The 14152-nt window shown below is 42.2% G+C and overlaps 1 protein-coding gene across 2 annotated transcripts in view; it reads right to left on the bottom strand.

Annotated features, from left to right (window-relative positions):
* Positions 1 to 5156, bottom strand: part of LOC104147831 (PI-PLC X domain-containing protein 3) — an 81682-nt gene extending 76526 nt beyond the window's left edge. For both annotated transcript variants that reach the window (XM_068925840.1, XM_068925841.1), the window contains exon 1: positions 5016 to 5156. In XM_068925840.1, coding sequence (XP_068781941.1) covers positions 5016 to 5118 — 103 coding nt within the window. In that variant the 5' untranslated portion in view covers positions 5119 to 5156. The remainder of the gene's footprint in view (positions 1 to 5015) is intronic.
* Positions 5157 to 14152: the final 8996 nt, after the last annotated feature.

The raw sequence follows: 14152 nt of genomic DNA, 5'->3' as shown, positions 1-14152 counted from the left end.
TCCCAGAAAGCAAAGTGGAGGTACTCTGTTGACCACTAGTGGACAGTTAAGCATGAAACAGGATTCAGGTGCTTCCCACGTACAATTACTCTTCATCCTAAGAACACCCATGTTATTGGCTATTCACGTTTAAAATTCAAGAGCTTCTTAAAGAGTGAAAGTGTTGTGTATGGGAACTGACAAGGAAGTATATTTAGCTATTTTTAAGACGAAAGAAGTTTCCCATGGGGCTGAGAATGAGAAGTGTCCACCCAAGAAGTAATCACTTGAACATTTGCAAGATATTACAATAGACGATAGGAATTTAAAATATCATTTGAAACAGAGCTGTTATGCTACTTCAGCAGCGCTGACATTCACAGAATGGCTAAAATATTCCAGCTACAATAACATAAATGGTTTTCTCAAGTCTCCAGGTACCATCTCCCATATCTTAATGCATTTACTAAAAATGTTTGACATTTGATCCTCTCTTTTTGCAAGCCTATTCTCTATGAGGTCTTGTTTTTTCTTTTCAAAGCACAACGATGGTGGGAGAGTGGGAAAGAGAAATTTCAGGTCTTAGAGCCTCTTCCTAAATATGGGTAGCATAAAACAAATTCCACCTGCCAACAGCTCCTTCTCATTTAAAATGAGCCAACTTTAGCTCTGCTTTGTCTAAGTAATTGCTTTCTGGCAGCTGGACAAAGGACATTATAGGTCAAGACAGGAAAAAAAAAATCCCTTCCAAGAGGCAGAAGAAGTTAGTCAGATCCAATGCACTCCTCATAAGGAGCTACATTAAGCAAACACAGCTGCCAAACTGGTGCCGCCACAAAAATAATTTTCACTCAGAATTGTATTGCTCACAGTGAATCCTCAGGTGATACGAGCACACATGTTGACAGCAAAGAAAGAACAAAACTCTGATACGAAGCAAAACCCAGGAGAGCCTCTGCCCTCAAAATGATACATACAAAGAATATTTGGGGTCTAAAATTCATTCAGAAGATGTTATCTACATGACATGAACTACAGAGATGCCCCTAACACATGCCAAAATTGCTCATATGGCAGATCTTATCATGGCACCGGTTTTGGTGGAAAGATTAGCAGAGGAAAACATTACTGCATTGCATACAGTTCATGTCCTCAACCTAGATAAGAAGGGGTCATCAACAGATCAGAATGAATGGACTCTATAATTCACTTTCTATAACCAATTTGGGGACATAAAGTTTTCGTTATATAAACCTGTATTAGCTATGGAAAACTACTTTTCTTTCTGGCCAAGAAGGCACAGGCATTCAACAAAACTACACTTTACCAACTACCAAAAGAACTCTGCCCTCCGCACCCCCAAAAACAATACTCCACCTTTTTTTTTTTCATCGGACTGTTATGTCTTTAGCCGGGTAGATCTTTTAACACAAAAGGCAGTTTACAAACGCTGGGAGACACACACCTTGGGCAGAAACCAAAGGAATGTCTCTTTACATTGTTCTCATTGTCATAGCAATATAAGATTAAATACGCTTGGTATTATTTTCTGGTACTTAAGTGATTATTTTGTTTCCAAACACTGTATATACATGAATTTGCACTGAGGAAACTTCCTCCACTTGAGGAAAATCTGTCATTTGCAATGCAGGAGAAAAGACATACAAACGGCATGAAAGAAGAAAACATCATCATTATAAGGAACCCTTCTCATATATTTGGAACAAATCCAGATAGAAAAGTTTATTATTGGCAAAACTGACAGAAGTTATATTGGAGACCTCTGCCTCAGATACAGGATTTCTGATTTTAGGAAATCAAAAATACTTGGCTAGAATTACCGAGGATGAAATGAGTGAATCAATTCACTGGGATACTGACAAAGTCTGGCACATAGAAATGTAAGTGCTGGTAAGCAGTATAAATTTGTGCCTGCATTAGGTTAACAAACGACCAAAAAAACACCCACATGATGTGTGCTCAATCATACTATTAAATGTAATACAAACACTACCTTAAATTGTACTGTTTAAACACTAGCATGACTGAATACTGCTCCTTGTGTTTCTCTTTTTCAACAGCTACAATTATATGCATGTCTGTGCAAATACAGTGCATCATCTCAGCTCCAAGCATTCCTTCTAAACAGTGAGAACTGCACTGATGTTTTCTAATAAAAAACATTTTATTCTTGAATACACTGGAATGTCCTCTGTATTGGATCAGTGATGAGGCATCCATTTGGAAAAATTATTACAACATTTTCAAGCTAACAGTTTATTTTCTATAATATAATTTTCTATAACGTTAGTGTCGGAATGTTACTCAAGCTCCTGAACTAAATTCTATTCTACTTCTGATGAATTAAGTTCAAAATCAGTACTCTAACTGTTGCAAGAGAAGTTTAGGCACTGCTGGAAAGAAATAAGAACATACTCTCAACTTTTTTGTTACCAAAAAAAAAAGAAATTGCAAATAAAATGCTATTTACAAGACATATCAGCAATTTTGTAAACACATTAAGCATTAGTTTCCAAATCAGATAAAAACTACGCAAGTTAAAGCTACAGAGATCTGACACAAGAAGCTTCCAAAGCTCGTAGGCGCACACATAGCATTAAATGCGCACATGCGAACCAATGGGATGAGATTACAAAGAAACATTACAAATGTCCAAAAGGTTGTTTCTTCTTGAAAGAAGAAATCAATTCAATGTTTGCCCTTGCACTAATACTGTGTATTTCCACGTTACACGTTGAACATGATAATAAATCGATTACCCAAAGATAATACTACTTTAACTGCACTGATACCCAAATGTCCCACAAAGAAATACGCTTAGTCTACGTGCCAGGCTTCCTAATGGACAAATTTATATGAAATACGTTCCCTCCCTCAATAAAGCTCTATTTGCTAAAGCTGGCATTTTAAAAGTGACATAGTCAAATAAATGGGGTTTATGATAATTCATACCAACAGAAGGACACATTTCAAAGGTCTTAATCCTATGCCACTGGAATCAGAGAAGTTTTGCTGCCGATGCAGGACTGTTTGCATCATCGTTACATGAGCAAAACCCTTCTTCTAACATAAAGGGGCATTTTCTTCCCTTAAAGACTGCAGAATTGGCCCAGTGCTTAATGTTATACTGGGATTAAGTGGCAGTAACAGTCTAGGGTAGGTTAGTTTTTAAAACAGTTTAGACATGTTAACAAAGCGTGAAAGCTTATATTATTACTGCTTAAGCTGTAGGAAAGCTCTCAGCAGAAGTCCATCGTGAAAGCAGCCATGTATTTTACAGAAAAAGCTATGAGAAAAAAATAACTCAGAGATTTTGCTGAGACAGATGCAGTCTTAAGATGCTAGTGACATCAATCAAGAAGCCTGTTAACTCTAATGCCTATCAAAGGCAATAACATGCATTTGAAAGCCAGTAAGTTCAATGACGATCTCCTCAAAACCAATAAATCATCTCTCAAAGAATAAATTTAACCTGTAAAAGCCTCTATGTATTGCAAATAGAGTCATTTCTCATCATAGGCAGCATTCTGTAAGAATATTATACATCTTGTGGGTTAAGGAAAACTTATTAACATCAAAAGCTGTCTACAGCTCCAACATGGTTTGACGTAACAGTCTCTTATGGGTTCCTATGCCTTGGGGGAAACATCATTTTAAATACGATATATTCAATTAAGAGTAAAAAAAAACCAGCATAGCAAGTAAAACATTAGACATATCACATTGTGAAGACAATAGGAGACTATGAAAGAGATGAATAAATGCTTTAAAACGGACATACCTATGTTTAAACAAAACAGATACAGAAGACATGCTAGTAAATAGTAGCTGTAGTTTTATTAACCTTAAAATGTCTTTGGCTAGTGTTATAATAATCGTTGCAACACTAACAGCTGCTATACAAAACTTGCAGGAAATGAACATTTCTCATAAGGGGCCTAAGAAATGTTACAGTTTTAGCATCTTTGAAATCTCCTTCCCACATATAAAAGGGAATGGGAAGCAGCAAAAGAGGACTTGCAAAACAAGGTGACCTCCTCAAATCAGGGATCAGCCAAACCAATTAATGTTCCAGATTTCAACACATATTTTGCCTATGTTAAGTCTGCAGTTATAGTTAATTCCTTACTCGTAAAAGAAAGTCCAAGAAAGAATAATTAACTAGCTAATTGTAGAGCCAGAGCATTGTGAACTGTCATTTCTTATCTTATTTAAAACAACGTTGACAAAGTATGTTCTCTAAATACTACAAGACATAAAGTCTCATACCAGTATAGTACGTTTACCCTCACGGAAGTGGACAACCCTGCATCCTTCCCCGATTTCCCCCCACAGCACAGAGCTAAGATTTTCAAACCTTATGATAGAAGTTAACCAAGAAATATAAACTAGACGGCATTTTGCTCTTACATTTGGTCCAGGGAACGAATTATTATGCCAGCAAAGCAGCACATAAGCACGTTACTTCCCTAAGTTAAAAGAAAAAAAAGAAAAAAAAAGAAAAAAAAAAAAGAAAGCCGGTGCTTTCTGTTAACCAGCAAGTTAGCTCCAGTTTCCAGCTGCAAGCAGGGCGTACCGCAGCCATCCCTCTCTGAGCATCCGATGCGCTCGTCCGCATTTGGGCAGCGCACGGCACCAGGATGCGCTGTCTCCGGAGGGAAGCGGCAGCGCGCAGCCCAGGCCGGTGCGCCCCGTTGCAGAGGGGCCCGCAGCGGCGCCAACCGGGCCCGGGGCCCCCGCGGGGGCAGCGCCCGCCGCCCGGCACCTCGCCCCGCCGCGGCGCCACCTGCCGCGGGGGCTGCCGCGGGGAGCGGAGGGCGAGCTGCCCCCGCCGCCGCCGCCGTCGGGCCCCGACCCACCTGTTGGAGCGGAGCGGGCGGCGGCCCCGGCGCAGCCAGGAGCGCCCGGACCAGGCGCTGCCCGCGGGGCGCAGCGTCCGGCCCCCGCCGCTCGCCCCCTCGCCGCGCCGCGCCGCGGAGCGGAGCGGAGGGATGGGGCGGCCGCGCCGGCCCTACCTGGGATGGCCAGGTTGGTGAGCGGGGCGCTGCGGATGCTGTCGGGCAGAGCTGCCATCCAGTCGGCGAAGCGCAGCTCGCTCTTCCCTTGCGACGAAGCCATGCCGCCGCCGCCGTGCCCAGCCGCTCTCCCGCCGCCGCCGCCGCCGCCGCCGCTCGCTGCCGCCCGCCCCCCCGGCCCGGCGCCGCCTCTGCGCCCGCCCGGCGCCGCCCGCGGGAGGCCGCGCACGCCCCGCGCCTCGACACCGCCCCCGCGGGGGGCTCCCCCCGCAGCCGCCCCGCGGCGGGCGCTGACCCAAGTTTGCCAAGTTGCCGTCCGCGCGTCCAAATCCACGTCCGTGGGGGGCTGCCGGCGCTGCGGCCGGAGGGCGGCGGAGCCGGAGCGGGCAGGGCGGGCGCGGGGCAGCCCCGGCCGGGCGGGCACCACCCGGCCTCTGCCAGCGCCCTCGGCCGGGCCGAGCCGCGGCTCTTGCCCCCGGCCGCGCCTGGTGCACGTTTCTCTTCTCTTTGCGATGGCAGTAGCCGTGCTCGCTCTTCCCAACCTGACGGGCTTTGTTTCAAGACGCAGATTACAAGTTGGCGTTAACCAAGCATTTATATTTCTGCCTCTGAAACAGTGAATTAATGAACCTGATCAAGCTCCGTCAGCCATCCGGAAACGGTGGAACAATTGTGATCTTCAGACTTCAACGTGACTTTTTTTTAAGGTTGTTGACTTCGAGAGAAGTTCATTTTGATACATCAGAACCAGTGCCTGAAAAGAGCCATGCGCAAACCGGGCTCAATTATGAGTTCACCTTGAATTCCTAGCAGACCAGACTGTGGTCTTTTAGTTTATATTACTCCACGTTTTCTGTAACAGCTGACTTTTTAAAAACAAAAATGCAGGAGACAGTTACAATTTTTTTTTCTCTTTCAGTCTGAATTCCCAGAGCAAGTAAAAAGACAAGCTCTGCCCTCAGCCACAAAATAAAGGAGGAATTTCTTGGAAAATGACTAAATATTTTAAAGATACTTTAAATAAAGGAAATATGCTGACTCATTTATTGCAATAGAAATAGCTCTTAAGGTGGAATTTGAACGGAGAAATACGAACAGATGATTGACCTCGGGAGAGATGTTGAATTGGAATTCGGTACTGCATGAAAAAGGGGGAGGAGTGAACAAACTGTGAGACCGGTATAATTTCTCCGGTATTAGCTCCCTGCCTGTTAGTATGCTAATCCATTCTTTGCAAAAGCATTGATATTAGTACATATTTTTTTTAAGACCAAAAAAAAAAAAAAAGCCGAAGTCCGCATCACAGATGTAAAGACAGAAAACCTAGTAATGACCTGAAGATGGAAGGCATTCAGGTCTCTCAGTAATGCTTTCTGCTTTACTGCAGAACTGTAAATGTTGTTCTTTGCTTCCAAAAGTAATTACAGCTTTTGTGTCTCTTAATTTTTTGATATCCAAAGTAAGATTTCTTAGAGATCTCAATTTTCAGACATGGATAGTCTACTTTTTGAAAGCCAGTTCCCTTCTAACATGTGTCTCAGACTAACCACGTTTGAAGACGTTTGCCTTTGTTTCTAATACGCTGTAACTTCTAAGAAGGCAGACTTCAATAATTTGGAAGGAAGCAGGATAGGAGAGGAAGCTTATACGGAACAGAAAGAAGGAAACATTTCTCTAGCAGCTTAAAGAAACACTTATGTGGAAGTTTTGACTTAAAATAAAAAGGTAGCTTTTTGAAGCTTTTCAGTGGTTTTAAATTTCAGAATAAGGAATTGTCCATGTATCGACTTGGGAAGAGTTTAATAAAAGCCAGAGCAAACTCCTCTCTGATTCTGACTGAAGAGCAACTTATTTTGGCGTAGCTTAAGCCTGCCATTTAACCATTTTCAATCAACTGAAACAATGGTAGGCTGTAAATCAAAGTCAGAGCATCCCTACAGTCTTTTGCTCCTATTTAGAGGGAAGGAGTTAGATTACTGAAACCCCCACGCATAACAAGCCTGAGGTGTCAAAGAAAGCAGATTCCAGGTATCCAATACTTTAAAAGTTTGAGAGGGACCAGATAAAATGAAAATGAAAGGCAGTGCCAAGACACTGAAAAATACCACCCTTGCTCTTCAAATGACAATTATGTTGAGCTCACTGAAGATGGCAGGAAGAGAAGAAAAATAGAAATCATACTATCCGTTTATCACATATTGTGTTCTCTCCAGTCTGGGACTATAACCACATTGATGAATAGTGACAACATCTCTGCTTCTGCTCAACCTATTCTGTAGAAAAACAAAGTAATTTAGCCAGTAGGCTTATGTCACTTCAGCACTCAAAAATAATTTCATTGTGAAAAAAGGTTCTCTATTGTTTTCATTCTCGAAAAAATTAGCATTTTAATGGTAAACATTCACAGTTAAACTTTGTCATTTAGCAGTCAGATACTTTGTCTTTTCACATGTCCTTGGCATCTATTTTAATCATGTGAACAACAAAGGAGTAACAGGATCTTTTCCTCTACATTTAGAGGTTACTCTAAACCCTGTGTTAATAAATTCAAAATGAGGTTTTGAACACAAAAAGCATTAGCAGTTTTTATATATTTGAAGATTTTGGTGGATTCAGCTTCTGAGATTTGGTGTTTTCCTCCCTCTTACAGCCTGCTTCCATTAATTGGAGGTTTCCAGCGCAAATCCTGGCCACCATCCCACCATTGCAGCTCTCATGCTTTCAAATGATGCCCTCAGTCAAATCCATGAAGCAAAGTCCTGCCAGTGGTTTGCAGCTGAGTTCCCAATTATCTTATTACCTGAGAACCCAGTGAATCCAAGTTACTCTCAACTTCATTATTCTTCATGGCTAGCAAGAGTCAAAAGTCATTTTATCTGTAAGACAAGTGCATATAACCCTAGCAAGTCAAAGGAAGTAGAATGGTTGAAGGAGAAAAGATCATTTTTAAAGTCACCATAAAGATGAATAGAGGAGGTGAAAAGTCTTTTTATTGTCATTTCATACTTCATCACGCTAGTTTGACAATCTCACCTTGCGTTCATTGAGCAATCTGTGTTTGGCAGTACTCATGCTGTCAAAACAGCCTACAAAATTTAAAATAAAAAAGCCTTGTAAAAATAGGGTAAATAGTCTTTTCTTGATTCTATAGAAAAGATTATCTGTGTTTCTTTCAACCAAAAGAAAATATGGTTTATTCTGCACTGTTATTTGTCATTCTCTGCCATGAAAAACTGACCATCCTTGCTAGTGCTGGTATTGAGACTGAAAAGAAGCGGCATTTGTTCTAGGCAGCTGATGGCATGGATTTTATTGATAAAAGAGCAGCGTTATTCCTGCTCTGTAGTTGTTGTGAACTACAGAATCTCTGAACCAGATGGGTAAATATCCGATAAACACTTATACTTGCATTCTTTATAAGCAAAACAGAGCTACTGAAATAACATACAAAGGTCCCAAGAAAAGTGCATGTCTTACTGTGAATAACAATTGGATCCAAAATACATATTACATCCACTGTTAAAATGGAATAAAATAATAAAAATGTATGGAAAGGCAGTTTGTTATATTTAACCAAAATCCAGAAAACTGAAATAAAACCACTAAAAGATGAATGATAATATATGTATCCAAAACTCAAATGGAAGTCAATGTCCCCATAGCTACCCCTCTCTGAAAATGTTTCTAAGGTTTCGGGAAGGGAGCGTTTGTTTTGTTTTCTCACTCTGTCATTATCAGCTATTTAGTATTTAGGAAAAGCCACGTGAAACAAGAAAATGACTAAAAATGCAAAACATTTCCAAATGAAAGCTCTTCAGATATCACCCACGTTATGTGGCATCTGAAATGTTGATTTAAATGTGCAGCACTGGCTACATTTTTACCTGGTTAAATCCAAACAAGGCTGGTAAGGTTGGAATTATTGCACAGACTATAGTGCAATTACCAAGTGCAGTGATGGCAGAATATGAAAAGCCCTATTTTTTAGCCAATTTTAGAAGATCACAGAAAGGGATGAAACTTCGAAGCAGGGAAGGACAAGAGAGAAATCATTTTTTATTTCTAAGCAGAGTTTATAATGTTTCAAAATTTTCTATAGATGCTTGTGAACATTTTCTCATTAACAAGTGTCTCTTACTGAAAGACCCCATGTTTAGCCTGCTAAAGAACTAGCAGAGAAAACTTGATTCATACATATCGATTTCAGCAAGTTCTCAAGAATGAAAACTGGTTTTGTACAAAAATATTGTTTAGTTTAGCAGGGGAGTGACCAGAGGCAATGCAGGCTCCAGTGCTGATCATAACCTATGTAGCCAACCAAAAGCACTGAAGCGGTTCCCAGAAGGCTTTTTGAACAGGAAAATCTCTACTTTCGGTTGAAAAAAAAAGGGGGGGGGGATTGAAAGCTCCAAATCAATCTCTGCTCCTCTCTCTCCCCTCACAATTTTAAAGCTTTCCAACAACAGCAAAAAGAATGAAGTTTTCAAGGCAGTCATATATTCCAAAGGATTCTATTTAATTTTGTCAAAAAAACCCACCTCTTCGTGTGAACTGAAAATTTTGGCCAGTCAAACTTGGAAATCTCTACTGAAAAGAGATGTGATAACAGAAAACACTCCAGAATAAGAAGAATCCAGATTATCTGAATGCTAGCATCCTACCTTTGGGGTTGTACTTAGCATAGACAAAATGGGGATGTTCAAGTCAGGGTAAAGACTGTTAAAAGTGCAAGACAGAACCAAGTCAAGAAAAAAATATGATGCTCATTTGACAATATTTATTATGTCATTGCATTGAGGTAAGAAAAATATCTATACATAGAAAAATCAGTGAAGGTAGTAGGAATGAAATGCATGAGATTATTAGTGGTGGATAGCATTTGCAGGATTTTACAGTGGACCACCAAAGATACAATCAGATTGTAAATGTCAGCCATTTACAATATAGCTCAGATGTCCTAGACAGGGTATTCAGCAACTGAGGGAAAAAGGAATGTTATTTCTAAATAGATGGTCTAAAAATAGAGTATTTCTTAAAGTATGGAAATTAAATACTATAAAAAGTGACTGATATTTTCTGATTGTTTCTTTACCATCAAGATACTCTGAATGGCATCTTGCAATTAATCTGGGCTGTGACTGCACATATGCACCATTATGTAGTTCCCACTTCCCTGCTGTAAGATCAGTTTTAAAAAAGCAAATACCATGCGATTGAGAAGATGAAGTACCATTCATCTTCTGTAGTAGATATTTAAAAGAGGCTACAGGAAGTGGAAACTACATCAAATAGGGAAATAATGACAACAAATAAATGTATAATGACTGTCTAAGCAATTAATATTGAGCAATAACAAACAAAATATTTCTATTTCTCTGCCTGTTAAAAAATAGTTCAAAATCAGTGAAGATAATGAAAACACTCCACTGAATTCAGTGGTATTTGGTCTCCCTGGATGAAAAACTAGTATCAGTTGGCAAGAGCAGATATTATGTAAATAGTTGATGCATCTACTGTACCTATATCCTCAGCCTTTAGGGGTGAAAAGTCTTTCCTATTTTTAACCTGCTTGATTCTGAGGAGTATGACGAATGATACAGAAACTTTCCAGCAGGAGCTGCAGAGCATTAACGATGGTCAGCTCCATTCTTGTCAACTGGAATCATGTTTCATAAACGATGCATTTCTGCATCTTGGATTAGGCTTTCCAGACAGACTCTTGCTATTTGCATGGTAATGAAGCACTCCCCAAAGGTGCTGAAAATAGTCAGCGGGACTAATGAGATTTTAGCACGCACTTAAATCGGTATGCTAGCCACATTTCCTAGGCTCCAGTGCATGTCTGGGGGGATGAGAGATAATGTTTCTTTTTAATTACACCCACCCTGTGATTAGTATGAGCAGCACAGTCATTCCATCTTGTGATTTGCAGGCCAGGTAGTGCAGGATGCAGGGCACTGTCTCAACCCCAACGAAATGGGTGATGAGTCTGGCTTCTGTAGAGGAAGAGATAGGCACTGGTGCTGGAGAAACAAAGAAGACTAAGTCTGGGAAGTCAGCCTTTTCCGTAGTGAAACCCATTCCACTTTGTGATGTTAAGAAATGCTACACAGTAGTTGCTCAGAGGTAATGTCCTATGCAACAACATAAAAACATACCTGAAACCAAGGATATTTGTTCTTCTAGCCTAAGAGAATGAGGTGGGAGAGAGAGAGGGATAGAACAAAAGAATGAAAAAAAAAAAAAAGGAGGTAAAAAAGACAGAGAAAGAATCCGTCAAGGCAGTGGGGGAAGTTGATATACACGGCTGATTCCTGGAGATCAGCTACCTGGTGGTATCAACGTCCCTACAGATTATTGCAAGGCTAGATGATGTTAACACAACAAAGGAAGCAAGAAAATATATGTCATACTCGCCTGTCCTGACAATTCCCCAGGCAGACAGACTCCAGGGACACCTGTGGGCAAGCGCATCCTGTCAGCAGACAGCAGGGTTTTAGGTAGCCTCTGAACTATGAAGAGGTTAAATCCCACAGGCAAATCACACGTCACAGCGATCCTAAACACCTTGTTCTTCTACATATCTTCCAGGATAGGTGGGGGGAAGAGAGCTGTAGACTGGGGGAAGAGCATCTTTTGTAAGTCATGCAGTGTTATGTAGGCTTGGAAACCACTGAGCACAGCTGTCTCGGCCAAATGCTAGGTAACTAACAGCTGGGCACAAGGCAACTGCATTACCTGGAAACCTGCTCTAAACTGCACATTTGGCTAATTGCTTGCAGCCAAGTAACAAAGTGATGAGACTTCAACAGGTCAAACTAAACAGGCAACCAAGCCAGTCTAATTAAAGAAAGGAATTGATTTATAGAGGATTTATAGAGAGGAAGTCTGGAGAAAGGAAGATTCTCCCTTGGTGGAGGAGGATCAGGTTAGAGGTCTTTTGTCCAAACTTGACATCCATAAATCCATGGGCCCTGATGGGATGCACCCACGAGTGCTGAGGAAGCTGGCGGATGTTATCGCTAGGCCACTCTCCATCATCTTGGAAAGGTCCTGGAGATCAGGAGAGGTGCCCGAGGACTGGAGGAAAGCCAGTGTCACCCCAGTCTTCAAAAAGGGCAAGGAGGAGGAGCCAGGAAACTCCAGGCCTGTCAGCCTCACCTCCATCCCCGGAAAGGTGGTGGAACAGCTCCTCCTGGAGGTCATCACTAAGCATGTGGAGGACAAGAAGGTGATCAGGAGTAGTCAGCACGGATTCACCAAAGGGAAATCATGCTTGACCAATCTGATAGCCTTCTATGATGGAATGAGTGGCTGGGTAGATGAGGGGAGAGCGGTGGATGTTGTCTACCTGGACTTCAGCAAGGCTTTTGACACCGTCTCCCATCACATCCTCCTAGGTAAGCTCAGGAAGTGTGGGCTAGACGAGTGGACGGTGAGGTGGATTGAGAACTGGCTGGATGGCAGAGCTCGGAGGGTTGTGGTCAGTGGTGCAGAGTCTAGTTGGAGGCCTGTAGCTAGTGGTGTCCCCCAGGGGTCAGTCCTGGGTCCAGTCTTGTTCAATGACCTCGATGACCAGCGGAGGGCTGCAAAGATGATGAGGGGACTGCAGCATCTCTCCTATGAAGAAAGGCTGAGAGAGCTGGGCCTGTTTAGCCTGGAGAAGAGAAGACTGAGAGGCGATCTGATCACTGTGTACAAGTATCTGAAGGGGGGGGTGTCAAGAGGATGGGGCCAGACTCTTCTCCGTGGTGCCCAGCGACAGGACAAGAGGCAACGGGCATAAACTGAACCACAGGAAGTTCCACCTGAACCTGAGGAAAAACTCCTTTCCTGTGAGGGTGACAGAGCACTGGCAGAGGTTGCCCAGAGAGGTGGTGGAGTCTCCTTCCCTGGGGATATTCAAAACCCATCTGGATGCGATCCTGGGCAATGGGCTCTAGAGGTCCCTGCTTGAGCAGGGAGGTGGCCTAGATGATCTCCAGAGATCCCTTCCAACCTAAACCATTCTGTGATTCTGTGATATCAGCCCTGGAAAGGATACAGCACAGTGAGGACTTGCAGACCAGGAAAAACTAAATATGGCATGCAAAACTAGATGCCCACTAGCTGGGCTAGGGTATGAAATAAATGTAAGATATTAAGATGCACAATAAAAAGTGATGATCAGTAGGAGAACAACTGATACAATGCAGTGCAGACAGTCAAATAATTGCAAGGGGAACATGCGCTCACAACTTTTGGATCCAGATGCAGACACCAGGTCTGCTGATGATCATGGTGTTAGTAGGATATGATATTTACCCGATAGTATGACTTCTCATACTGCTTAATAAAGGACCACATGTAGGGAGGTCAAGCAAAGCTTTGTGGAAATGCAAGTCTAACTGATGCTGGGCCCCAAGAAAGGTAGAAAACCAGACAGATTTGGGAACAGCCAGCTGTGGTCAGCAACCAAGTAGGTGGCACCCTGAAACGCTGATAGGGGCCGGGGACCAGAGTAGCAGACCTCAAAGCCCGGAGAAACTGGATTATAAATTCAGTTTGCTCACAAGGGACCCATGATGTCGCTGACATACCCTTTAGGGGAAGCCTGCCTCTCAGTGCTACTGAGAGCAGCCAGAGAGGGAAGCAGAGAGAGCCTACAGTGCTGAACGTGAGAGGCCAGGCTGTGGGGTGCAGCTCAGTCACTAGCTCTCCATCCTCAGAGATGATGGGATGGAAGAGCTGGTCCCACCTTTCCTTCGGAGAGCGTGACCCTCTGCAATACAACTCCTCCCATGATTCCTGCGTACTCAGCTCTGTTTCTGATTTGAATTGCTGCCTAGCCCTTGACTTATCTGGCAAATTAAATTATGCACCTAACATCTTAGTTGCCTGAACCATGCAGTACCTAATGAACCATTCCATAAAGGTCATAAATATTTTTAACTAAAGTTTGGAAATAAAGCATCTGTTTCCAAAAGTTTTTTTTTTGCCTGTAGGATTGGTTCTAATTGTTGCACATCATGACTTGCTACCAGAAAGAAAAGTTGTTAAAAACAGTTTCATTAAATGCAGTGCAGCTCTGGATTATAAAGATGAAATTAAGTTTGAAAATGCAATGATTTGTGTGACACTGAGTGAATAAAAGATAT

This window comes from Struthio camelus, chromosome W (genome assembly GCF_040807025.1).
Source record: "Struthio camelus isolate bStrCam1 chromosome W, bStrCam1.hap1, whole genome shotgun sequence".
NCBI classification, from domain to species: Eukaryota; Metazoa; Chordata; class Aves; order Struthioniformes; family Struthionidae; genus Struthio; species Struthio camelus.
Note: the sequence above shows the minus strand (reverse complement) of the source record. Positions and strands in the feature narration are given on the sequence as shown.